Here is a 27177-nt window from a genome sequence, read left to right on the forward strand (position 1 = left end):
CTTTGCGTGGAAAGTTAAATCATCCCTGGCCCCCCAGGCATCACAGCTCTCAAATTACGCACTCTATTGCTCTGCAATTAAGCAATAATGCAATTAGAAATAATGCAGTGAAGATGATGATCTGTGGGGCCCATTCTTGAAAATGCTTGACTTGAATATTGAGCTTGATTCAGGGAAAGACGAAACACACAAATTTCTTTTATAAAAACTATAAAAAGATATTGTCTTAAAACAGTTATGCATTATGAGTCATTACTGTCACTCAGCCTGCAGCTTTCTGCTGTGAGATGCATCGGAGGAGTTGCTCCCTTGTGTATCTAATCTTCACTATTTGGTGGGGGTGGTTCCGCAGGCAGATGACATTGCTTGCCACTTTTGCAGCCCTCCTATGCTTTGCCATGCCTTACCTGAGAATCAGATGACAGCTGCCTCCTACCTGCCACCCTCTTTCATTTCTTGGGGCCAGTGGGGCTGGCTGGCAGGTCAATGGGATGAAGGAGGGGGCCGAATCAGAGCCCTATCCCTGGAGCACAGAGTTTCCATGACAGTGGCCCCAAGAGGGGCTCCCCTGGCATTTTCTTTTCATGAGGGAGAAAGTCAGCCGGGAAGACTCTAGAGTGACGTGACTCCCTGGCTCCCAAACCTGGTCCAATGAGCACAAAGTGGACAGTGCAGCAAGTACAAAGGTACAAGGTCCTGTGTGCTGAGATGCAACCTTCCTATCTTTTTGGTTAAAATGTCCTTCGTGTCTGAAATGGCATTAATAGTGAAGTTTTTCTCAGTGTTCTTGCTCACCAAAACCAGCTTTCCAATTGTTTCATATTAGGTCAGACCATGTGAAATTGCTAACATTTGACTGTTTTTGACCCATAAAATGGCAAATTTGCTGTATTTGATCACCGTGACTCATAAAAATGGCAGTGTCAGATGGTTCAATCTAATACTTTTACTAATTCATGAGAAACCTAACATTTGGGACCCAACAGTGTAGTGGAAACACCTTTACTATAGAACGTGGTGAGTTTAGAGATTTGTTTGGCTTCTACCTCTTCCAACAACCTCAGGAACTCCCTGCCTGATGAGGCTTGGTTCCCTCGTCTGTGGAGTGGAACTCGTAACCCATGTCCTTCCTATCTCGCAGGGTCACATGAAATGATGGACATTAAATTGCCTCTTAAACAGTAAAGTGCCCTGTGAATGTCGGGTTAATGGCCTGCAGTTGGGATGACTCTGATGTGTAATGATCAAATCCTCAGCTTGGACTCTCCCAGAGCAAAATGTTCCTTCTTTAACCCCTGTTTTTATTTCTTTGGGATGAAAACAAGTGGGGACAAGCTCTGTGAACTGGCCACAGTAACCCACCAGAGGCTGGTGTTTACATTTGCTGTGGCAGCTTCTAGTCAAAAGTCAGAACAATTGAGTAAAATGTGCAAAAATCAATCTGTCAGTGACTTTGTCTCTAGAAGGTTATGCAACTGGTTTGGATTTTTTTAAAAAAGAAATTGACTCAAAAAAAAAAAAAAAACCCACTTGAAATTCAGTTTTCTTTTCTCAGGATGGCTTAGAGACCATGTTATTTATAAAATGTTTTGAAATTCTTAGTAAGAATAATACCAAAGTGAAATAAAGTATCACTCTCCAAGCAGACATTTCTAACATTTAAACACCGTAAAGAGACTTCACTCAATGGTCTATCAAAAATCTCTATTAACTATATTTTTTGTAAAGGGCTTGACACAGCAGACAATGATATTCCTGTGATAGCCCTAGAGGAATTACATGATTCTCCAGTGACTTTTGGGCCTCCATGGCAATGTAATTTAGCACAGTTATTCTTTGGAAATTGGTGTAGCAGATGTCGTTGGCTCCCTGTCTGTATCCTCTCACCCTTCCCACTTTTGTGCATGTCAATCCCACTTCCAATGGCCAGAACCTGCATCTCTTTGCCTGGGGCTCCTTTGTCAATGGGCACAGCAAGCCAGAAGTGCCAGGAAGTCAGCAGCCCCAGGAACAGCTTTCAATAATGACAGACAGCAGTGGGAGTATCAATACCCCACCTCCCTCATCCCTTGGGTAGGACAGCTCTGAGGTGTGATTTGCAATCTCCCCTGGGATTGAAGTTCCCCAGTGGGATTCCCCAGTCAGATTAGTTCCAGTCTCCTCAGTGTTCCTGATATGGTTTGGCTGTGTCCCCACTCAAATCTCCCCTTGAACTGTAATAATCCCCACATGTCAAGGGCAGGACAGGTGGAGATAATTGAATCACGGGGGCTATCTCCCATACTGTTCTTGTGGTAGTGAATAAGTCTCACAATATCTGATGGTTATATAAATAGCAGTTCCCCTGCACACACTCTCTTGCCTGCCACCATGTAAGAGATAACTTTTCTTCTCCTTGTCTTCCCCCATGATTGTGAGCCTCCTGAGCCATGTGGAACCATGAGTCCATTAAACCTCTTTCCTTTATAAATTACCCAGTCTCCTGTATGTCCCTATTAGCAGTGTGGGAACAGGTGAATACAGTTCCCCAAAGGAATTAGTTCCCCTGTTGGATTAGTTCTAATCTCCCATAGTGGTAACTAGCCTGATAGCACACTCTTTTTAGGGTGTCTTCCCTTCCCTGTCTCACTTTCCCTCTATCCTGCAGATATTTCATGACCTCCCAAAGAGACTACTTTTGCTCAAATCCTAATCTCAGGATCTGCATCTGGGTCAACCCAAATTAAGAATTTCAGCAATCTGAGAGTATGGTGTGTGGGACTCAACTACATTAACTGGAAATATGGGATTATCCAGGACATGCTATTTCTTGAGTCTGTCGGTTAACTGCTTAATGTAATATTATTTGTAGTAATTGCGAGTCAAAGAGCTATGTGTTGTTCCCAAATATTTAGTTATTTTAGTCAAATTGTGATTTGCTTGCCTTCTTTTGCCAGCAGCTCCTCAACTTCTCTCTGAGGAGTCCTACCTCCCACCCTCAGTCCTTAGCTCTAGTGTTAGGCTTATGACTCATGCCTGGCCGAGAAGAGCACCTTGTCTCCCTGGCCACCGTGAATGGCTCCGTGTGGCACACAACCCAAGCCAGACCAATGGGCCCATTCCACGAGTTGCTAAGTTAGGAAGATGTGAGGCAGGAGCCCTTGGAGTCAAGACATGGAGAGGAGCCTGCGTTGCGGCCAGGTCAGCCCAAGGAAGGCAGAACCAAGAGACGGAGGGAGAATTTGTCCTGATAATGCTTGCACCCTGGGTCCGGCCACGACTGCACTTTGCGGTCACATGAGTTGTTTTTCTGTTACTCGCGATTGAACCAGTCCTGACCATGCTGCTGAATTGAGGAGGGGGGTTCTTTAGGCAGGGGTCAGGGATGCCGAATTCTCTTCTCAGAAGTTACTTCCCTAATGAGGGTTGCAAGCTACTTTGCAAGCGTGGATGCCCAGAAGAAGACTCTTGGCTCCGGGGCTAGGTCTACATCCAAGATTAACCTCCGTGAAGACCACAGGCACATTCTGAGTACCAATTCTGGCTCTGGATAGTGTTGGGAAACTTGCTTTTCCAGAATGCAGCTGTGCAGAGGGTGGGCCAAAACATAGGGTACAGTGGCCGTGTGAAGTGCTGAGTACCTGATGCATGGCTGTGTTGCTTCTGCATTGGCAGGATTCCCCTTGGAAGGCGGTCCCTGGAACACAGTGCCATGTGGCCCCCCAGACCCCCATATGCCTGTTTCTGAGGCTCTGAGTAAAGGGACATATGGATCTCCACTATCTGGCAGCCTCACGGCAGACACTGTAGCATTCAGTTTGTAGGGTCACTGGTAGGATGGTGCTGCTGCCCTAAATGGTCCCTGACCCATGCCTGGGGTGCCTTGTGCAGAGACCTTGACCACCTGCAAGAAGGGAAAGTCTGTGAAGGGCCACATTGGCTGCAGCCACAAAGAGCAGTTGGAAAAGGGAAGGCTGGTACCTGTGGCAATCGAGATCACAAACAGGACAGGACAAGAGCAGATGGAGACCAGGGAGAGGAAGGTACAGTATGATGGGTGCAGATCAGGGTCTCTGCAGATCAGGACCCATCTTCAAAGAAGGCAGGAGACACCACGACTGCAGGGGGTGAGATTTATAGGAGGCTGGGGGCCCAGGGTAAACAGCCGAGGACTCTGGGGACTGGGCAAGTGGGACAGATGACAGACCACTTTGACATGGCCAGTTGATGTGGTCGAGGAAAAAGTGCCGTGTCAAGATGTAGAATTGCCATTTATAATTTATCAGTGATGTTCCCATCACCATCCCTGGCAGATGATGGGGTGAGGCTTAGGGCTGGGGTCTGATTTGATCTGATTTGCTCACTACTTGGTGAAAGTAATTGCTTGACTGAACATTTAATTGTTTGGTTTGTAGGCTGTGTTAAATGTCCCTGTGTAAAAAAAGCCTCATCAAAATGTCAGTGACAACTCACCCCTTATCATATTTCAACAAGTAAGAAGGCTTCCTTTTAATCTTTGCAGTTAAGCAAACAGGTTTCTCTCATTGGAAGGAAGGAGGGGTGGGTGGCTTCCTTGGTGAGATGAAGAGGGGTGAGTATGTCCTCCTTACCCAATCTGGAATACTCTGCTACTCAACGTATGGGTCCTGTACAGCCACATCAGCAGCCCCCGTGAGTTTTCTAGAAATGCGGACCCTCAGGCCTTACCCCAGGCCCAGTGAAGCCAGACCTGAGTTTTAATAAGGTCTTCCTGTGATTCGTATGCATGGAGACTGTTGAAGAGTGCTGCTCTGGTGAACATCCTTTAGAGCATCTTCCCAGATCCCAGTGGCACTCTGTTCCCTCCAGCTGCAGGGGTGAGGCTGGTAGTCCTAGGGGTTGGGGCTGGCAGTCCTAGGGGTTGGGGCGGCCAGTCCTCGTGCATCCAACTGCAGTTGGATGACTCCTGGAGGGTCCCACAGGTGAATGTGTGCATCTTGCTGTCCGCAGGCAGATCCTTCTGGAAGGCATTGTGCCTGCTCCTCAGTGTACAGCCACACTCCTGGTGCTCAAGCAGTGAGCTCCATAGCACATCCTTTCTTGGCTTTTTCTTCTTCCAGACTCACACTCTCTGCTCCTTCTCTCCCGCTTTCTAGACTGACCCCCAAATAAATAACTTCCCCCTCTGCCCTTGCCCCAGGCTCTAATGAGAACGCAGACTGTGCAGCTGTGTGATGCCAGCATCCATTTCCCTCACTGGGGCATAGGCTGGGTGTTTGCTTGGGGAATTACCACGCTCCTCGTACCTTGTCATCGTTGGCTGAATGAATTAGGACTGGTTGTCTGACCCAAGCTGTGCCAATATGAGTGCTTCTCTGGGAATTTGAATTAGGACTCTCTCTCTCTCTCTCTGTGTGTGTGTGTATGCATGAGAGAGAGAGAGAGAGAGAGAGAGAGAGAGAGAGAGAGAGAAAATGGAGGGGGAAAGGAAAGGAGGGAGAGAGGGACAGAGGGAGGAAGAGAGAGAGAGAAAAAGAGAGAAAGTGGGAGAAAGAGGTGAACATCCCTTCTTTGGGTAGCTGCATATATCACGAATATTTGAGAGTGGGTCATTTTTCACCAGCTGCAAGGCACTGAGTGAAGGAAGCCAGTAGGTAGAGAAAGGAGCATGAAGCAGATGTGTTAGACACTGGGTAGTGATGGTGTCTTAGTCCATCCAGGCTGTTATAACAAAATCCCATAGGCTGGATGCCTTATAAACAACAGAAATTTGTTTCTCACCATTCTGGAGGCTGGGAAGTCCAAGATGGAGGCACCAGCAGATTTGGTGTCTGGTGAGGGCTTCCTGGTTCACAGACAGTGCTTTATTTTTGTGTCCTTGGTGGAAGGAGTGAGGGTCCCTCTGGGGTCTCTTTTATAAGGGCACTAATCCCATAGAGGCTTCATGACGTAATGACCTCCCAAAGGCCCTCACTTTCTTGAACCATCATTTTGAGGGTTAGGATTTCAACATATGAATATTGGGAGGACATAAACATTCAGATCATAACCCCACCCTGATGCGCAGGTGAATTCCACTCTTGGGTTCTGTGAGGCTCCCCATATCCTGATACACTACCCTGGCTAGCCTAGGCTGGCTTGAGCCGGCTCTGTCACTGCAGCTAACCCTGTCAGCCGGGGATCTGGGCGGCACCCGCAGAACCTGCCCTGTTCTCTTCCACTGGGGAGAATCTCTAGGTGGTGGTAATGGAAAGGGGTGTCAGACGCTCAGGGGAGGTAGGTGGCACCAAGGGAGCTGGGTGGACCAGGAAGGAGAAGCCACAGCCAGGGCCATACAGCTGGAACAGTTCAGCAAACCAAAACCTTGCTCCTGGGGACCGGCAGCGAGCTGTTCTCCTCACCCATGCTCCCCTCCAGGGGAACGTGGTGGCTCAGGCATGAGTCAGTGCTTGTCCCAGAGGCGGCCTCGGGGATGGGGAAGCGAGCATCTGGCCACTTTGGTTCCCCCCTGGATCTGCCTCCCCCAAATCTGTGCACACCAAGAGCATGGCAATTCCCCAAGGAAACACCCAGTCTATGCCCCAGTGAGGGAAATGGATGCTGGCATCACACAACTGCACAGTCTGTGTTCTCATTAGAGCCTGGGGCAAGGGCAGAGGGGGAAGTCATTTATTTGGGGGTCAGTCTAGAAAGTGGGAGAGAAGGAGCAGAGAGTGTGAGTCTGGAAGAAGAAAAAGCCAAGAAAGGATGTGCTATGGAGCTCACTGGTTGGGCAACAGGGGCGTGGCTGTACACTGAGGAGCAGGCACAATGCCTTCCAGAAGGATCTGCCTGCGGACAGCGAGATGCACACATTCACCTGTGGGACCCTCCAGGAGCCATCCAACTGCAGTGTGCTTCCGCAGAGCCCGCTCTTAGCCAAACAGGCTATATGGCTTAGAGGAAGCCCCGGAGAGAAAATCAGAGAGGCGCGGGGTTCCCCCCTGAGTATCCCTTTCTCCTCTACAGGAGCCTGGGTCTGTCCTGGAAGCTTCCACCCTGGCTGGGGCTGAAGTTGGAGAGGGCTGAGGGAATGTCACGCACGGCACAAAAAGATTCTGCTATAGTCAGGATACAGCTAAAGGTCACATCTCTAGCCCTGAGTGCCTGAGTAAGCCAGGTTGTGGGAAGATAGTAGACGTCCCCACATTGGAGTGGCTGAATCATTATCTCGAGGGTCATTTGCATATGATGTTATTGCAAAAATTCCCCTTTTCATCGTTACCAGTGACATACATTGGGAAACTGAGAACTTCATAGCAACAAGCAGGGACAAAATCTCAACTTTCTCTCTAGTTTTTATGGATTTCTATTTTGTAGAAAATATACACTGTAGCATGCCAAACTCTGTACACCTCTCTAATAAATAAAAACCAATTGCTAAAATATTTCCTGCTTGATGGATCATTTTCTTAGTCCTCGCCTCAGAAAATTTAGGGGGGAAATGGCAAATTTCTCATTTATTTGACTGATTTTAGCTTTCCACACGGTCAAAAAATGTATCCTGTGGCTCTCTCTGATTATTCATTTGCAAAACGTCCACCCAGCCCTGTTTCTGTTGTCTGGGGTGAGTCTCTGTGCACGGAGAAGCCTGGCTTTGGCAAGGATAAGAGCTGACGTTTCTCTAGTTGCATTTGCCCAGAGTTTTCCTTGTTATTTTTGATTTGTGGTGTGACTGACTTACCCCACATCTGTCTCCATCATGACAGGTGCCCTCTGACTCACGCGGTGCAGCCCGTCTCTCCCAGGCACCGCCTCCTGGAGCTGCTCCTGCTGTACCACTCTCCAGGGCTGACTCAACCTTCCGCATATGCTGCCTGCCACAACCCTGTCCTGAGATTTATCCACGCTCTTGAGTGGGCTCCGAGACTCCCACATGGGCTGCCTCTGTCTCAGATGCCTCAAGACTCACTGGCTCTTGTTTCCACATCTCAACACGCCTCAGAAAGAGATGCAATGAGGCTGCCACTTCTGGTGACAGCCGCTGGTGCGAAAGGATTTACTTTTGCCCAAACGACAGTGGCTCTGGTTGTAGGGGAGATCCAGCTGTCTGTGTCTAATAAGACTCTTCGAGCATCAGGGAGGGAGGAGGAGGCCTCTTAAAACGCAGCTCAAATGCCACTTGAGCTCATTTCCATAAACATTTGATAAGTCCTTGCTAACGCCTCCACCCCCACCCACCACAATGAATTGTTTCGCTTCCTGAGTCCCTTGGTAAGCTCCCTACTGTGGGTTTCACCGTCCAGCTTGAATTCCACTTAGCTGTGGAGATGTCGATTCCTCTTACCAGACCACCAGCTCCCTTACTGTGGGTTAGGGGGTGATCCTTGCATAGTTCATCTCTTTCTCCTGTACAGTGCTGTTTATGGAGTAGTTATCAATGTATATTTGTTGAATAAATAAATGCAGTTAATGTCCAGGCGCTGCAGAGCTTTTGGGGTCCACGGTTCTAGAGGCATCCCACATTTCCAGTCTCTCCTTCCCCTGAGTCCTGGTTGCCACCAGGACAACTCTTGGTGAGTCATCTCTTGGTGTAGTGGGTGTGGTCGGGGTTCACCCACCCAGAGGTGCCTCAAGCTCCCCACCCCAGTGATGTGATCAGAGCCTCCATGCTCAGTTACTGAAGAACGAGGACTAAACAGCATGTTCCTGCAGAGCCTCTTTTTACACAGCAAATGTGCTTCTGAAAACAGGTGGAGAGTTACATCTTTATAAATGGAATCTTACATTTTTGGGGGGTGGAATTGTCTTTTGTTAAATTAAAAATATTTTACTGCTTTTATCTTATTACAGAAGTAATAAAGGTTCGTCACAGAGAAGCCAGACCTCAGTCAAGCATTAAAGTACGTACAAGTCCACTTACACAGAAACATAAACTTTTAACACCTTGGTGTCTAACCTTCTAAATCATTATTCATGTGTGTGTGTGTGCTTCTCTTTCTCTGTATAATAAAATTGGGATTCAGATCCTATTTTAAACATGCTACAGGAGCTTGCTATTTAAAGGCATTCTGAAGTGAATCCTTTTGAAATGTGAATAATTCATTGGGGATTTATTTGTGCTGTTGGTTCAGGCGAAATCCGGAAGTCATAAACGGTTTATGGGTGGGGGGTAAGGGATGTTTGATAATCTGAACATTTGTCTCTCTCTGCCTCTATATCCATTTATCCATCCATCCATTCATCCACCCACCCATCCATCCATCCATCCATCCATCCATCCATCCATCCATCCATCCATCCATCCATCCTCTATTAGCCTATCATATATTTCCTAATTGAGTGTTGAGAGATTGACATACAGACAGGCAGGAAAGCGAGGGCTGGGTTGATTGAGTACCCTCCGCAGGGAGCCTCACATGCGCAGCACCACATATTTATGGCATTCCCCAAGGACTGGATTACACGGCAAAAGATTAACATCCCTGCTGCACAAATTAAAAATGCTCTATTATTTGCAGCATGGAGCGGACTAGCTGAAGATCAGCATCTTCTCTTTGAGCAACGTAATTGAATGTCTCTCAGCCTGAACCCCTTGCTGTATTGATTTGAATTAATTTTTTGTGTGTTTGTAATCTCCTGGTTTCCCCAGCCCAAGAGTGCCCCACATTGCAAGGCTGCATGGCTGCCTCCTCCCAAGCCGTCATCCCTAGTCTGGAAGTCTTTGACAGTTCTAAGGACAATTAATCAGTCAAACGGAATCAGTTTTTGCTGATAAAGGAGAGCCTTCCTTGTAAAACTGACATCCCATTTTATGGGAATTAACGTTTTGAAAAGTGACCGTGGTCTGTCTTAGTTAAAAGCACCAATTCGTTAGGGCACAGTTTGGAGAAAGCATTGTAGGTGGAGGTCGGGGGGAGCAAAATCTTACCATTGAAAGGCTTAGAAATGAGTCTGTGAAGGAGGCTTAAACAATAATGGCCACGTCTTTTGGTATTTAGGGAGCAGGAAGATGTTTGGTCGCAAACAGGGAGTTAATCGGTTGTGCAGATAAGAGTATGTTAGTAGATTGTGTTTTAGACACACGCAGACCTTCTTTCAAAGCAAAACCAGAACATTTTGTATACTATAATTTACCAAAATAAAAAAGCACAGAAAAATCTTGCACAGAAAAAGAAAATGCAGGTTATCTGCAATCTAATTTAACTTCTTTGCTGTGTTCTTAAATCGAAAACTGGATACAAGTTATCTGAAAACATCAATTACCTGCTTCAGGAATGGGATTCTGGCTAACCCTAAAACTCCTTTTGCTTCAGCTCTCTTTGAGAAACACTCTGAATGGTGACGATGTTCTCCGGCCCTGTGAGGCCAGTACAGTGACCACAGCTGGCCGAGGCTGCAGAGGGTAAAGGCAGGGTAGAGCCAGTGGAAGGACCTCCTGGAGAATCATGGGGGCAGCTGTTACTTGGCACCCACCAGTTGTCACCACGTAGGAATATGGGCCCCGTGTGGCTACATATTGTATTTTTTTCAGGAGAAGCCAGAAATTTGGGTTTTTAAAACAAATTTCAAGTATATGTGTGTGTTTGTTACATAGGCATATAGCATAATGGTTGGTATTGAGCTTCTAGGAAACCCATCTCCCAAATAGTGAACACTCTACCTGATAGGTACTTTTTCAACCCTCACTTCTCCCCCATTCTCCTGGCTTTTGGAGTCCCCAGTGTCTGTTGTTCTCATCATGTCCATATGTATGTACCCACTGTTTAACTCTCACTCATCAGTGAGAACATGTGGTATTTGATTTTCTGTTTCTGAATTAGTTCACTTAGAATAATGGTCCCTAGCTCCATCCATGTTGCTGCAAAGGACAGAAGAAATTTGGACGTTTACATGAGACTTTCTGATATTGGAAAATAACAAGAAACATCCCTGCGAACGTCAAACGCAGCATGTCTGCAGCCAGATGCAGCCTGGGAAATGCCAGTTTGCAACTTCTGGGTGGGAGATTGAGTTAGATGTGAATTTGTCTTGGGGACTGTGGAAAACAAAAGCTGCTACTTTGTTTTTGTTTTAATATAAATCCTGGATAGGACTGTATCATTTTTTCCTCCCCCCCCTCCTTTTTTTTTTTTTTTTTTTTTTTTTTTGAGACAGAGTTTCGCTCTTGGCCCCCCAGCTGCAGTGGAATGGAGTGGTCTTGGCTCACTGTAACCCCCGCCTCCTGGGTTCAAGTGATTCTCCTGCCTCAACCTTCTGAGTAGCTGGGATTATAGGCACCCGCCACCACGCCCAGCTAATTTTTGTATTTTTAGTAGAGACAGGGTTTCAACATGTTGGCTAAGCAGGTCTCAAACTCCTGGCCTCAAGTGATCCACCCATCTCAGCCTCTCAAAGCGCTGGGATTATAGGAGTGAGCCACCGCACCTGGCCATTCATTCATTTTTGATAACACAAGATGTACCCTAACCCATCATTCAGTTTGAAAACAAAGAGTTTGATGACAACCTTCATCCACTTGTGGCTCCTCACACCTCTGCTTCCCCACACCAAGGTAACCATGGTCCTGTATCCATCTTCACCTTTTCATTGCTTTCATTTGAAGACAGTTTTATCTTAGCTACGTGTTTTCTTAAGAAGTCTATCTGTCCATCCATCATCCATCCAACCACCCTCTATCTGTTGGTTTTAGTTTGGATTTAACTTTATGACAATGGTATTATATTGTAGGTAATCTTCAGGACTTTTTTGTTTTGTTTTGTTTTGTTTTTGAGACAGGGTCTCACTAGTTCGCTCAGGCTGGAGTGTAGTGGTGCTATCAAGTCAAAGCTCACCGCAGCCTTGACTTCCCTGGCTTAAGTGGTCCTCCCACCTCAGTCTCCCATGTGCTACCAAGCCTGGCTACATTTTAAAAATTTTTAATAGAGACAGAGTCTCACTATGTTGCCCAGGCTGATCTTGAACTCCTGGGCTCAAGCGATCCTCTGACCTCAGCCTCCCAAAGTGCTGGGATTACAGACGTAAGAGCTGGCACCCTGCCCTTTTTGGGGGGTTTTCCCCACTAATAGATGCTAAGACTCAGTGTTTTGTTGCATGTTCCTTGCAGTGCAATCACGCTGACCCTTAATGGAGTAGTTGATGTCGTGTTCATATCATCATGAGAACTTTCTACAGCATTGCCATCCTCTCTCCTTTCTCCTGTAGATGGGAACTCATCTGTTTCCAGGGTATTGAATGAGGCTGCCTTGAAGGTTTTTTTTTTTTTTTTCTTAATGTTTCCCAGAGCACAAGAGAAAGAGATTTTGCCACTAAAGATTGGAATCTCTGGGTCACAGTATGTGAATGTTCACTTTTAACAGTTAGTGCCAAAGTGTTTTCCAGTGAGGTTGTATCAATTTACACTCCCACAGTCAATGCCTAGGTGATCTTGGAAATGCACATTTTCTCTAACACTTGGTTTATCAGACTATTATTATTTTTACTTTTTTTTTTTTTTTGAGGCGGAGTCTCACTCTGTCGCCCAGACTGGAGTGCAGTGGCGCAATCTCGGCTCACTGCAAGCTCCGCCTCCTGGGTTCACGCCATTCTCCTGCCTCAGCCTCCCGAGTAGCTGGGACTACAGGTGTCCACCACCACGCCCGTCTAATTTTTTGTATTTTTTAGTAGAGACGGGGTTTCACCGTGTTAGACAGGATGGTCTCGATCTCCTAACCTCGTGATCCGCCCGCCTCGGCCTCCCAAAGTGCAGGGATTACAGGCGTGAGCCACCGCGCCTGGCCTATTTTTACTTTTTTAGAGATACTGTCTAACTCTGTCACTCTGGCCTGAGTGCAGTGGGGTGACCACAGCTCACTGCTACCTTGAACTCCTGGGCTCAAGCGATCCTCCTGTCTCATCTTCCTGAGTAGCTGGGACTATAGGCTTGCCATCATGCGTCGCTATCTTTAATTTTTTTTTTTTTTTTGCAAAGACGGTAATATGGTTTGGATGTTGGTCCCCTCCAAATCTCATGTTGAAATGTGATCCCCAGTGTTGGAGGTGGGGCCCGGTGGGAGGTGTTTGGGTCATGGGGCGGATCCCTCATGAGTGGTTTCATGCCATCCCTTTGGTGATGAGCGAGCTCTCCTTCAGTTAGTTCACTTGAGATCTGGTTGTTTTAAGAGTGTAGCACCCATTCCCTCCTTGTCTCTCTCCTCACGACTCTCCCGTCTTCAGCTCTCACTTCACTTTCCACCACAAGTGAAATATTCCTGAGACCTCACCAGAAGCCAAGCAGATGCCAGAATCATGCTCCCTGTAAGGCTTGCAGAACCATGAGCCAAATAAACCTCTTTGCTTTGTAAATTACCCAGTCTCAGGTATTTCTTTACAGCAATGCAGTAACAATGGACTAACATAGATGAGGTCTTGCTCTTGTGCCCAGACAGGGTCTGGAACTCCTGACTTCAAGTGATCCTCCTGTCTTGGTCTCCCACAGTGGTGAGATTACAGGCATGAACCACTGTACCCGGCCTTTGTCAGACTTAAATCTTTGGTAGTTAAGTGGGCATAATCATTGTGGCCTTGAATTGCATTTCTCTCATATCTATTGAGGCTGAAAACCTTTTATATTTTTTTCTGGCCATATTTTCTCTTCCATGATATGGTGGTTCACATCCTTTGTCCATCTTTCCATTGTATTGTTTGAGCATTTTTTTTTTTTTTGGAAATGGAGTCAACCTGCTCTGTCGCCCAGGCTGGGGTGCAGTGGCACAATCTTGGCTCACTGTAACCTCTGTCTCCTGGGTTCAAGCGATTCTCCTGCCTTAGTCTCCCGAGTAGCTGGGATTACAGGCATGTGCCACCAGGCCTGGCTAATTTTTGTATTTTTAGTAAAGAAGAGGTTTCACCGTCTTTGCCAGGATGGTCTTGAACTCCTGACTTCAGGTGATCCACCTGCCTCGCCTATGGGAGCCACTGTGTCCAGCCTGTTTGTGCTTTTCTTACTGATTTCTAGGAATTCTTTGTACATGTTTGATAGTAATCCTTTCTTAGGTGTATTTTGTAAGTCTCTTTTCACTTGCTTTGTGATGGTTTTTGATAAACAAATGCTCTTTGTTATAATGTAGTCAAAATTGTCCATATTTTCTTTCTTTCTTTTTCTTTTTCTTTTTTTTTTTGAGACAGAGTCTTGCTCTGTCACCCAGGCTAGAGTGCAGAGGTGTAGTCGCAGCTCACCGCAACCTCTGCCTTCTGGGTTCAAACAATTCTCTGGCCTCAGCCTCTGGAATAGCTGGGACTACAGGCATGCACCACCACACCGGGCTAATTTTTGTATTTTCAGTAGAGACAGGGTTTTACCATGTAGGCCAGGCTGGTCTTGAACTCCTGACCTCGTGATCCACCCGCCTTGGCCTCCCAAAGTGCTAGGATTACAGGCATGAGCCACCACGCCTGGTGCATATTTTCTTTTATAATTACTGCTTTTTCGGTCTCATTTAAAAAATCATTTCTAACTTCAAATCTGAAGGAGACCACATATACTTTCTGCTAAAAGTCCACTTACCATTTCTCCCTTTTAAACAATCAGGTGGAGGGAACACGTCATCTTTATTGGGTCTTTGCTAGTTGGTGGAAAGTTAGACTTGGTGTGAAGTCATGTTTTCTGTGACTTGAAATATATTTTTGGTGCTCCTTGGGTCTTTGTCATTTAAAAGGGGTCACCTCTGGTGGTGTTTCCAGACTCTGTCTCATGTTGTGTCTGTAGCCACAAAGTGGGGCAGGTCCCTCATAAAGGTCGTGGGATTTCCATGTGTTTCTAGGGCCCCTGGCATGAGGTAAAAGGTGTATTTATGCTCTGGTGGAGTGTGCAGGTTCTTCTTGGTTGAGGAAGGTAGGGAGCCCTGAGAGGCAGCAGCTCCATTGTGGGGAGATCGGGCACCCAGTTGGCTGAAGTTTCCCCAGTGCTGGGCCATTCCTGCTGCTGCAGCCTGGGTGGGAAGGAAAGAAATGGTGTTCTAAAGCAGCAGGCTGCTACACACAGGTGTGCGCATGCATGTGGGGCAAATTCACCAAAGCCTCTGGCCACCTGTCCCCCAGAAAAGTGGGAGTTATATCTTCTGAAATGCAGGCAAAATGAATGACCAGTGTCGCCCAAAGTGGGGATGGGCCCACTGGAAGAAGCGGTGCAAAAATAGGCAAGAACTCCCCGGGCATAGTGGCTCACACCTGTAATTCCAGCTCTTTGGGAGGCCGAGGTAGGTGGATTACCTGAGGCAGGAGTTCGAGACCAGCCTGGCCAACATGGTGAAACACTGTCTCTACTAAAAATACAAAAAAAGGGAAAAAATTAACTGGGTGTGGTGGCAGGTGCCTGTAGTCCCAGTTACTTGGGAGGCCAAGGTAGGAGAATCGTTTGAATCCAGAGGCAGAGATTGCAGTGAGCTGAGATCACACCACTGCACTCCAACCTGGGCGACAGAGTGGGACTCCATCTCAAAAAAAAGAAAAGATAGACCGGAGAGTTAAAGTAAAAAAAAAAAAAAAGTTAGACTGTATCCCTGGCTGGCAAAAGTAGAAGCCCCTTTAGCCACGAGCTCAGCAGCTCAAAAATGGCTGTTTGCTGTATTCCAACCAAGGGCAGTCTTGGATCAGACAGAGCTGTTGTTTTCCGAGCCAGAGCTGTAACCAGGAATGTGCGGTTGAGACAGAACTGAAACAGAATGCTGCAACCTCTGCCCACACCACCTCCGGTCAAATTCTGGGCATTCCTGTCCTTCCTTCCAGGCTATGCCCCCAAATACTGGCTGCTGCCTGGAGGGCACAGGTGGGTCAGTATCACATGAGGGGCTAGAGTCAGGGACAATCTTCATCACCAGGCAGAGCAGGGCTCCTCCACGGAGGTCTGGGCGTGGCTTGGTCTCCCCTACCCCCCAGCCTGGCTGCCCTCCTTCCTTTCCCTGCTGTCACTCAGCCCCAGGCTGGGGTGGAGTTTGTACTCCCTGTGGACTCCTGTCCCTCACTTTGGAGTTAGTTGCTATACAGACCCACAGCTCCACAGTCCCTTCAAGCAGGCGGGGGTACTCTCTGGCTGCATCCGAGCTCCCGAGGCCGCCCACCGTGCATTTTTCCCAAACGGAAATAGATCGTCTTGTTCTCCAACCCCAGCCCATGTCTGCCGAGTCTGAAAGCAAACTCCAAAGGGAAAGGCAGTTTTGGGAGTGAGCACCATGACACGGTTTTTGTTTCTGGAGGGTGCTTCTCTGTTCCGGTTTGTATGCATTCCATAAAACACAGTGCAGGCTAAGGGTTCTTTGTCCTCATTTTCGGAGTGCGTGAGACCCCAGAAAGCACGAGCCCAGGCTTCGCGGATCGGCACTGTGGATTCTTAGGGGTGCACTTAACTTGTTCTTTCTCTGTGTCCAGGGCCCTGGACCAGCGGGACTGCTGGCAGCCGCTCCTTGGGAGCCTGGGTCCAGAGATTGGCCGTGCCTTCCAGCCCGGCAACAGCTCCAGTCTCAGTTCCATTAACTTCTGCTGGAGGCCGGGTTCAGCCTCCCCTTCAGGGAACTTGCTGAGCCTCATGCTCAGCTTCCCACCTAGAAGTGCTCTGTCCCCAGGAGGCAGACATGAGGAATACTTTTCTGTGTTTGAGGGGAAGCCTCTGCGCAGAAAAGGCTGGTTTCTCCAAAGCACACCTGCTCCTCTCACCAGGGCCCATCACCCCAGCCCCTCCCCTGTGCCCATCACGGCAGTCGCTCCCCTGTGCCCATCACACCAGCTTCTCCCCTGTGCCCATCACCCCAGCTTCTCCCCTGTGCCCATCACATCTGCTTCTCCCCTGTGCCTATCATACCTGCCCCTCCCCTGTGCCCATCACGGCAGTCGCTCCCCTGTGCCCATCACACCAGCTTCTCCCCTGTGCCCATCACCCCAGCTTCTCCCCTGTGCCCATCACATCTGCTTCTCCCCTGTGCCTATCATACCTGCCCCTCCCCTGTGCCCATCACGGCAGTCCCTCCCCTGTGCCCACTACACCAGCCCCTCCCCTGTGCCCACTACACCAGCCCCTCCCCTGTGCCCATCACCCCAGCTTCTCCCCTGTGCCCATCACATCTGCTTCTCCCCTGTGCCTATCATACCTGCCCCTCCCCTGTGCCCATCACGGCAGTCCCTCCCCTGTGCCCATTACACCAGCTTCTTCCCTGTGCCCATCACCCCAGCTTCTCCTCTGTGCCCGTCACACCTGCGCCTCCCTTGTGTCCATCACACCAGCCTCTCCCTTGTGCCCATCACACCAGCTTCTCCCCTGTACCCATCACACCAGCTTCTCCCCTGTGCCCATCACACCAGCTCCTCCCCGTACCCCTCTCACAGCTTCTCCCCTGTGTCTATAACATCAGCCCCTCCCCTGTGCCCATCACACCTGCCCCTCCCCTGTGCATATCATGCTAAAGGTTGGGAGCTTCCAGGCTGGGACCTGACCACCTGTGTTTGTACAGAGGCATCTGGTTTTGATAATGGGGAATGAATCCCCAGCCCTCCGTCCCCTGGAACGATCTGGCACAACATCACCCTTACTGACACATTGTCCCCGTTCCACTGGTATCCGGGAAGTACGGTTTGCTCTCCAGCACACTGGGCCAGTATTTAACATGACATTAGCTGCTGCAGTATTGAGTTAACTATAAAAGGGGATGATCCTTCTGGACAGAATCACTATCCGCCAGACAGAGTGATTAAATTTACAGCTCGATTGGTGCTGATCAATATAAAGGAATTGTGAAACAAGTTAATGTACCCATCAGAAACAGCCGTCCTGACCGTTCTCTCCACACAGGCCTCCCCAGACATCAGCTCCACCCCGGGGTCTCTGTACACGTGGGACTGTCCAAATGCACAATTTCTCCTCCCCTGAGCTAAATACAGTCAATCAACTACACACTGAGCCAATCAGGACAGACTGGGTATGCTGCAATAACGCCCGAAGATGAGTGGGTGAAGCGGCACCGTGGACTCCTCACGGGGCTGCACGATCCAGCGCTGGCCACAGGGAAGGCTGTGTTCATCGCAGTCACTCAGGGACCTAGACTGGCAGAACACTTGCTGATGGGAACGCTGCGAGTTGTCACGTCAGAGGACAAGTGCTTTGGAGGGCCTCGCACTAGCAATCCTGTGCCTTGGACTAGGAGCAATGCCTGTCCCTTCTGTTCCCAGCTCATGCGCCAGAGCTGCGGCCCCACCCGCCACAGGAGGCCAGGAAGCGCCATCCTGCCGCGTGCCTCACCAGCGGAGAACGGAAGTATTTGGCGAACGACATCAATGACAACCACACTTACTGAAACTACAGGTGTTAAAATCTGGCTGGGTTTTAAACAAATCCATGGGCTCCAGCTATCTAATGAGATGCTGTCAGAGAATGAAATATACATAGTAGCCCCCACACAGGGCGTGCCCGTTTCCTTAGGACATGTGTAACCTGCCCCAAACCCATGAGTTTCAGAGGCTCAAAGCAATCTTTAGATGCATGGGAAGGAGTGTGGCAAGCCCTACCTTCTCCCCAAATTCCCCCTTCAAACTAGCAGCAAAGCTAACCACAGTAAATACACCTTGACATACAATCTCCAAGTGGGCGAATGCATTGCATGATTCATTGAAACTAAGTGGGAAGGAGTGGTTCTTGACTTATTTCACACCTCCTCCTGGTGATCTCCTTTCCTTCAGGACCCAGGCTGGGGGCTGGTCTCACTGCCGCCTCCATGAGGTGCCCTGTCCCTAAGGGAGGCTGGGCAGGTGCTCCCATCTGCTCAGCGTGGTCTCAGCCAGGTGCCCTGGGCTGTCCTCCACGTCGGGTGACACCCAGCCAAAAGTGCAGCTGGCGTCAGAGCACAGGAGGGGACGGCAGGCAGCCAAGCTGCAGTGGGCACCAACGCTTGACATTCATACATGGCTGTAGAAAGGTTATTTCAAAGTTGTTTTTTATTCAACTGTTCTTCAGCAATATACAATACAATTTATAAACAAGTGTCTGACCTTGTTTCCAATCTTTATTTAAAAATAAATATTATTGACAGTGAATTTTAATTATGATAAGATGTCTTTTTTAATCAAAATGCCTCAAAAGAAATAATTTAATAAAAAAGAAAAGCCCCCAAAGAAAAAAAGTAAATAAAAAAAATCCTAAACACAATAATCTACTAAAAATATTTCGCTTTGTCAAAAGGCTTTGACCCCAACATTTGTACATATTATCCTAAAGATAACTGCTCAACAGTTCGTGCAAAATGAAGACTTGGAGGGAAAGTGTAGAAAATAAAACTACATTGAAGTAGAGAAATCATTGATTCCCATGCAGACTGCATGGGCCAAACTCCAAATTATTTGGAAACTAGATGCATTATTTTAGGTGTTCTACATTTGTGTAACTTCCCCAAAAATATGATTTATTTATTTTCCATGTGGACTTTTTCATGCGTCTCTCAGTCTCTCTGTGTCCATTCAGCGACGTGGTCCTCACCGAGGGCCCTGGGCAGGTCATGTGTGGCCTCTGAGATGCTCGGGTTGGCCCTGTCTGTCAATGTCCCACCAGCAGGTGCAGGAACTTATGCAGAGCTAACAGAAGCAGGGACAAGAGCGGGTCTGTGGTGGAGCTACGGCCGGTGCCTGCAGGGGATGAGAAAACAGGCAAGGTTAACAGCTGAGTCACAAGAACCTAGGAGCTTACAGCAGACCAAGGACAGTGAGGCTTCCCCAGGCTGGGGCGGCTCACACTCAGCACCCAGCTGGAGGCTGGTGCATCTGGCTGCCTTGGTTTAATGATAAAGCATTTTGTTGCTGCAGTTTGTAATTTACAGACAATACACTTTAGGATCCTAGTGAGATCAGACACAAGCGCCTGGCCTGAAGTGAGGTGTGAGACCTCTAATGTCCAAGTCATTACCTTATTTTAACAAAAAGATGATATGAGCTGGGCATGGTTGGGATTACGCCTGTAATCCCAACACTTTGGGAGGCTGAGGCTGGAGGATCACTTGAGCCCAGGAGCTTGAGACCAGCCTGGGCAACATGGTGAGACCCCATCACAACAAAAAATAAAAAATTAGCTCTGTGTGATGGCATGCACCTGTATTCCCAGCTGCTTGGAAGGCTGGATTGCTTGAGCCCAAGAGTTGGAGGCTGCAGAGAGCTGTGATCGCACCACTGCACTCCAGCCTGGGAGACAGAGTGAGACTCTGTCTCAAAAAAAAAGAAAAAAGAAAGACAATATGCTTCCTTCTCCCCAAATACACGCTGCAAAATGTCCTCATAATTTCCGGCCCTGCTTGTCCTCCTTCTCCACGAAGGCTACATGATTGCACACAATTCTGTCCCTTGTGCATCCCAGCATCACCTCCACAGCCCTGCCTAAACTGCACAGCTTTGCACTCCCATGCACCCTGTCTCAGGCATCCTGATGCTGCTGTGTGTAAGTCTTCTTTCCACAGCAACCTTGTCTATCCACCCTTTGGGTTGCAGTGTGGAGCTGAGAAATCGCAGGTTGGTGGAGACGAGTGGGCTGGGGTCTTTGAGGAATGACCCCAGCAACATCTGGGTCACTCCCACCTGTCTCTCCAATATGATCATAACCTGGCCCCTGGCCTGCCATGGATGCCGTAACACCTGTGCCTCACCCTGCTTCACCTGGGTTCCCCGCCTGGCTCCCCGTCCGTCTTTAGGGTCTTCATCTGTTGTAAGGCCTCCCGTGCAACTGGGGAAAGCCCACCCATAAACCCTGGGCTTCTCACCTGGAAAGTGGGATGCTCCCTCCAGGGTTATGAGACGAGCAAGTGTGGAAGCACCCTACATGCTCCCTGGTGCTGCCAAAACCACAGGGGCACGCCCTTGCTACTTGCTGAGAGTCAGCGGCATGAGTGGATGCGGTTTCCAGCCCTGCCCTGCTCAGGCTGGTGTTCTGCCTCTGGGCCCCTTTAGTGGGAAGAATCATCCTGTGGTTGTCACTGCGAAGACTCCAATTTGCTCTCATTCCTTGCTGTTAGGCATCACTGGGAAGGACGAGGGGTGGAAGCAGTGATGGATGAGTTGATGGATGCCCAGGTGACTGGGTGGAGTTCACCGAGGCTCGGGTGTGTGGAAAGTGGGGATCCAGACAGGAGATCAGAATACTGCCTCCCGGGTACTTCACCCACAGCCAGACTGGGCCCACGGTCCTCACAGATCTCCTGGCTCTGATTTAATTTATTAATTGATTAAGATGAAATTTTGCTCTTGTTGCCCAGGCTGGAGTGCAGTGGTGCAGTCTCAGCTCACTGCAACCTCTGCCTGCTGGGTTCAAGCAATTATCCTGCCTCAGCTTCCCGAGTAGCTGGGATTACAGGCGCCCCATACCATGCTCAGCTAAGTTTTTGTATTTTTAGTAGACATGGGGTTTCACCATGTTGGCCAGGCTTGCCTCGAACCCCTAACCTCAGGTGATCCACCTGCCTCAGCCTCCCAAAGTGCTGGGATTACAGGTGTGAGCCACCACGCCTGGCCTTTTTAATTTTTTTTTAAATTTTTTTGAGATGGAGTCTCACTCTGTCACCCAAGTTGGAGTGCAGTGGCGTGACCTCGGCTCACTGCAACCTCTGCCTCCCAGGTTCAAGTGATGCTCCTGCCTCAGCCTCTCGAGCAGCTGGGATTACAGGTACCTGCCACCATACTTGGCTAATTTTTGTATTTTTAGTAGAGATGGAATTTCATAATGTTGCCCAGGCTGGTCTCAAACTTCTGAACTCACTTCGACCTCCCAAAGTTCTGGGATTATAGGTGTGAGCCACCGTGCCCAGCCCCTGGCTCTGATCTTTAGGCTTCTGTAAATCCTGACATGAAGGCAGGTGCAGGTGAGACAGAAATAATCCACAAGAGGTGTTTAAAGGTGGATGCACCTGTGCATGGAACTCCAGACACTCAGGATATGCAGCAGCAGGGGAAATGGCTAACAGGAGGGTGAGCCTGGCAACGTTAACCTTGCCTGGTGCCTCATGGGACCGTTGGCATGGAGATTTCAGGAGACATTTAAGATTGCCTCTAAGTACTCCCAACTAGTCATTGGCACTATCACAGCCTCACCTACTAATGTTTAAAAGGTTTTAAATTGCAAGGTTTTCAAAACACTGTTGATTGAAATAACCAGCCTGCCACTCTGTGCTGGGCCAGGGTGGAGGCTGCAGTGGCAGTGGGGCTGCAGTGTTGGCTCTTGGAGGCTGATGCCTGGGGAGGGTTCACCCAGGGCCTGCTGTGTCTCTGCTGGTGGATGTCTGCACGGTGGCCGGGGTTTGGCTCCTGGATGACACTTCATTCTCTCCCTGGCCCAGCACTGATGTTGGGGTGGGAGGGAACCAAGAGAAGTGGGATGGTGCAGTGGGCTGGCACTGGAGAGATGGGCTTCCAAGCCTAGTCCTGTTTCCAGCTTGCTATGTGACCCTGGGCAACATTCTTCACCTCATAAAATGGGATGTGCATAGCTCCATAAATTAATATGTGCATGGCATGTCTCACTGGGCGGGGGTCCAGATTAAGCAATATCATAGTGGTTGATTGCAAAAACGGCTACAAGTCCCCCTTCCCCATCCCAGCATCCCTATCATAGTGCCCTCCCACACTGACTCTGGGCTTGGCCACATGACTTGCTTTTGCTGATGGAACATTATCGGGTGTGAAGTGAGCAAAGGCCTGAAAAGTGTTTGTGCACTGAGGTTTGCCCTCTCTCTTGTGGCTCCTGGAACCCATTGTCACATGAACAAGCCTGGGCCAGCCTGCTGCAGGATAAGAGCCATGAGAAGTCCTAGCGGATGTCCCTCTAAACGAACCAGGCCTCAATTGAATTAGCAGCTGATTATAGGTGCATGATTGAGCCCAACAGACCAGCAGAAGAACTGCCCAACTGAGCCCAGCCCAAATTGCTGAGCCAGAATCCTGAGCTAAAAACGGCTGTGGTGTTCTGCCAAAGCCAGAGTTTTGGGGTCCTTATGTATCAAAAGCTAACAATACAAGCATGTAAACAACAGCGCCTCAAACAGAGTCAAGTGCCATGCAAAGAGATGTTACAGAAAAGGGTGACATAGCTTCTTCTCTAAAAGGATTGGAGAATAATCTTTCTCAGGTTGTAGATTTCCTTCTCTCAAGAAGAAAATTTTCCAAGCTAGAACCAGCAGGGCAAATTATCTCCTCAATTACCTACTTATTTATTTGTTTAAAATATTATTATACTTTAGGTTCTGGGATACATGTGCAGAATGTGCAATTTTGTTGCATAGGTATACACGTACCATGGTGGTTTGCTGCACACATCAACCTGTCACCTACATTAGGTGTTTATACTAATGTTATCCCTTTCCTAGCCTCTCAACCCCCAATAGGCCCCAGTGTGTGATGTTCCCCTCCCTGTGTCCATGTGTTCTCATTGTTCAACTCCCACTTATGAATGAGAACGCGCAGTGTTTGGTTTTCTGTTCCTGTGTTAATTTGCTGAGAATGATGATTTCCAGCTTAATCCATGTCCCTGCAAAGGACATGAACTCATCCTTTTTATAGCTGCATAGTATTCCATGGTGTATATGTGCCACATTTTCTTTTTCTTTTTTTTTTTTTTGAAATGGAGTCTTGCTCTATCACCCAGGCTAGAGTGCCATGGCGCAATCTTGGCTCACTGGCTCCCGGGTTCACACCATTCTCCTGCCTCAGCCTCCCAAGAAGCTGGGACTACAGGCGCCTGCCACCATGCCTGGCTAATTTTCTGTATTTTTTTTAGTAGAGACAGGGTTTCACCATGTTAGCCAGGATGGTCTCGATCTCCTGACCTCGTGATCCACCTGCCTCGGCCTCCCAAAGTGCCGGGATTACAGGCGTGAGCCACCGTGCCCGGCCTGCCACATTTTCTTTATACAGTTTATCATTGATGGGGATTTGGGCTGGTTCCAAGTCTTTGTTATTATGAACAGTGCTGCAATACACATACGTATGCATGTGTCTTTATAGTAGAATGATTTATAATCCTTTGGGTATATACCCAGTAATGAGATTGCTGGGCCAAATGGTATTTCTGGTTCTAGATCCTTGAGGAATTGCCACACTGTCTTTCACAATGGTTGAGCTAATTTACACTCCCATCAACAGTGTAAAAGCGTTCCTATTTCTCCATATCCTCTCCAGCATCTGTTGTTTCCTGACTTTTTAATGATCGCCATTCTAACTGGCATGAGATGGTATCTCATTATGGTTTTATTTTTATGTTTCTTTTTTAAACATTTTTATTTTATTTCAAGTTCTGGGACACTTGTGCACAATGTGCAGGTTATTACATAGGTAAACATGTGCCATGGTGGTTTGCTGCACCTATCAACTCATCACCTAGGTACTAAGCCCCACATGCATTAGCTATTTATCCTGATGCTTTCCCTCCCAACCTCCCCACCGACAGGTCCCAGTGTGTGTTGACCCTCTCCCTGTGTCCATGTGTTCTCATTGTTCAGCTCCTACTTATTAGTGAGAATATGTGGTGTTTGGTTTTCTGTTCTTGTATTAGTTTCCTGAGGATAATGGCTTCCAGCTCCATCCATGTCCCTGTAAAGGACATGATCTCATTCCTTTTTATGGGTGCATAGTATTCCATGGTGTATACATACCACATTTTCTTTATCCAGTCTATGGGCGTTTGGGTTGATTCCATGTCTTTGCTATTGTGAACAGTACTGCAGTGAACACATGTGTGCATGTATCTTTATAATAGAACGATTTATATTCCTTTGGGTAAATACCCAGTAATGGGATTGCTGGGTCAAATGATGTTTCTTGTTCTAGGTCTTTGAGGAGTCACCACACTGTCTTTCAAAATGGTTGAACTAATTTACATTCCCACCAACACTGTAAAAACATTCCTATTTCACCACAGCCTTTCCAGCATCTGTTGTTTCTTGACTTTTTAATAATTACCATTCTGACTGGCGTGAGATGGTGTCTCATTGTGGTTTTGATTTGCATTTCTCTAATGATCAGTGATGTTGAGCTTTATATATACATATATATATATATATATATACACGTTTGTTGGCTGCATAAATGTTTTCTTTTGAGAAGTGTCTGTTCATGTCCTTTGCCCACTCTTTAATTAGGTTTTTTCTTGTAAATTTGTTTAAGTTCCTTGTAGTTTCTGGATATCAGACCTTTGTCAGATGGATAGATTGCAAAAATTTTCTCCCATTCTATAGGTTGTCTGTTCACTCTGACGATAAGTTTCTTTTGCTGTGCAGAAGCTCTTTAGTTTAATTAGATCCCATTTGTCAATTTTTCTTCTGTTGCAATTGCTTTTGACGCTTTCGTCACGAAATCTTTGCCTGTGCCTATGTCCCAAATGGTATTGCCTAGATTTTCTTCTAGGGTTTTTATAGTTTTGGGTTTTACATTTAAGTCTTTTTTTTTTTTTTTTTTTTAGATGGAGTTTTGCTCTTGTTGCCCAGGCTGGAGTGCAATGGCACCATCTCAGCTCACTGCAACTTCTGCCTCCTGGGTTCAAGCAATTCTCCTGCCTCAGCACCCTGAGTAGCTGGGATTATAGGCATCCACCACCACACCTGGCTAATTTTTTGTATTTTGAGGAGAGATGGGGTTTCACCATGTTGGCCAGGTTGGTCTCGAACTCCTGACCTCAGGTGATCCACCCACCTCGGCCTCCCAAAGTGCTGGATTACAGGCATCAGCTACCGCACCCACCTTACATTTAAGTCTTTAATCCATCTTGAGTTAATTATTGTATAAGGTATAAGGAAGAGGTCCAGTTTCAGTTTTCTGCATATGGCTAGCCAGTTTTTCCAGCACCATTTATTAAATAGGGAATCCTTTCCCCATTGCTTGTTTTTGTCAGGTTTGTGAAAGATCAGATGGTTGCATATGTGCGTCTTATTTATTTCTGAGTTCTCTATTCTGTTCCATTGGTCTACGTGACTGTTTTTGTGCCATGCTGCTTGGTTACCATAGCCCTGTAGTATAGTTTGAAGTCAGGTAGCATGATGCCTCCAGTTTTGTTCTTTTTGCTTAGGATTGTCTTGGCTATATGGACTCTTTTTGGGTTCCATATGAATTTTAAAACAGTTTTTTATAATTCTGTGAAGATGTCAATGGTAGTTTAATGGGAATGGCACTGAATCTATAAATTGCTTTGGGTAGTAAGGCCATTTTCACAACACTGATTCTTCCTATCCATGAGCATGGAGTGTTTTTCCATTTGTTTGTGTTCTCTCTCATTTCCTTGAGCAGTGGTTTGTAGTTCTCTTTGAAGAGATCCTTCACTTCCCTTGTCAGCTGTATTCTTAGGTATTTGATTCTCTTTGAAGCAATTGTGAACAGAAGTTCATTCATGATTTGGCTCTATTTTTGTCTACTGTTGCTTGTGTAACACAGGAATATTTGTGATTTTTGCAGAGTGATTTTGTATCCTGAGACTGCTAAAGTTGCTTATCAGCTTAAGTAGCTTTTTGGCTGAGACAATGGGGTGTTCTAGATATAGAATCATGTCATCTGCAAACAGAGACAGTTCAATTTCCTCTTTTCCTGTTTGAATACGCTTTATTTCTTTCTCTTCCCTGATTGTCCTGGCCAGAACTTCCAATACTATGTTGAATAGGAGTGGTGAGAGAGGGCATCCTTTTCTTGTGCTGGTTTTCAAGGGGAATACTTTCAGCTTTTGCCCATTCTGTAGAGATTGGCTGTAGGTTTGTCATAAATGGCTTTCATTATTTTGAGGTATGTTCCATTAATACCTGGTTAATTGAGAGTTTTTAACATGAAGTGATGTTGAATTTTATCGAAGGCCTTTTCTATGTCTATTGAGATAATCATGTGGTTTTTGTCTTTCGTTCTGTTTAGAATTGTGTTTCTTGCATCCCAGGGATGAAGCTGACTTGATTGTGGTGAATAAGCTTTTTGATGTGCTGCTAAATTCGGTCTGCCAGTATTTTATTGAGTATTTTTGCATTGATGTTCATCAGGGATATTGGCTTAAAGTTTTCATTTTCTTTTTTTGTATCTCTGCCAGATTTTGGTATCAGGATGACGCTGGCCTCATAAAATGAGTTAGGGAGAAGTCCTTCCTTTTCAACTGTTTGGAATAGTTTCAGAAGAAATGGTAACAGCTCCTCTTTGTACCTCTGGTAAAATTCAGCTGTAAATCCATCTGGTCCCAGGCTTTTGTTGGCTGGTAGGCTATTTATTACTGCCTCAATTTCAAAA

General features: G+C 47.3%; 4 protein-coding genes across 41 annotated transcripts in view; 1 reads left to right on the forward strand and 3 right to left on the reverse strand.

Annotated features, from left to right (window-relative positions):
* LOC126943623 (cytochrome b-c1 complex subunit Rieske, mitochondrial) overlaps nt 1–27177 on the forward strand; it is a 1156760-nt gene that overhangs the window by 793626 nt on the left and 335957 nt on the right. The gene's annotated exons all lie outside the window — the stretch shown is intronic.
* Nucleotides 1–27177, reverse strand: part of PLEKHF1 (pleckstrin homology and FYVE domain containing 1) — a 176182-nt gene that overhangs the window by 97075 nt on the left and 51930 nt on the right. The gene's annotated exons all lie outside the window — the stretch shown is intronic.
* POP4 (POP4 homolog, ribonuclease P/MRP subunit) overlaps nt 1–27177 on the reverse strand; it is a 619906-nt gene that overhangs the window by 32837 nt on the left and 559892 nt on the right. The window lies entirely within an intron of this gene.
* Nucleotides 18876–27177, reverse strand: part of VSTM2B (V-set and transmembrane domain containing 2B) — a 38917-nt gene continuing 30615 nt past the window's right edge. For both annotated transcript variants that reach the window (XM_050772567.1, XM_050772568.1), the window contains one exon: nt 18876–19578. In XM_050772567.1, the coding sequence (XP_050628524.1) occupies nt 19490–19578 (89 nt within the window). In that variant the 3' untranslated portion in view covers nt 18876–19489. The remainder of the gene's footprint in view (nt 19579–27177) is intronic.

This window comes from Macaca thibetana, chromosome 19 (assembly GCF_024542745.1).
Source record: "Macaca thibetana thibetana isolate TM-01 chromosome 19, ASM2454274v1, whole genome shotgun sequence".
Classification (NCBI taxonomy): Eukaryota; Metazoa; Chordata; class Mammalia; order Primates; family Cercopithecidae; genus Macaca; species Macaca thibetana.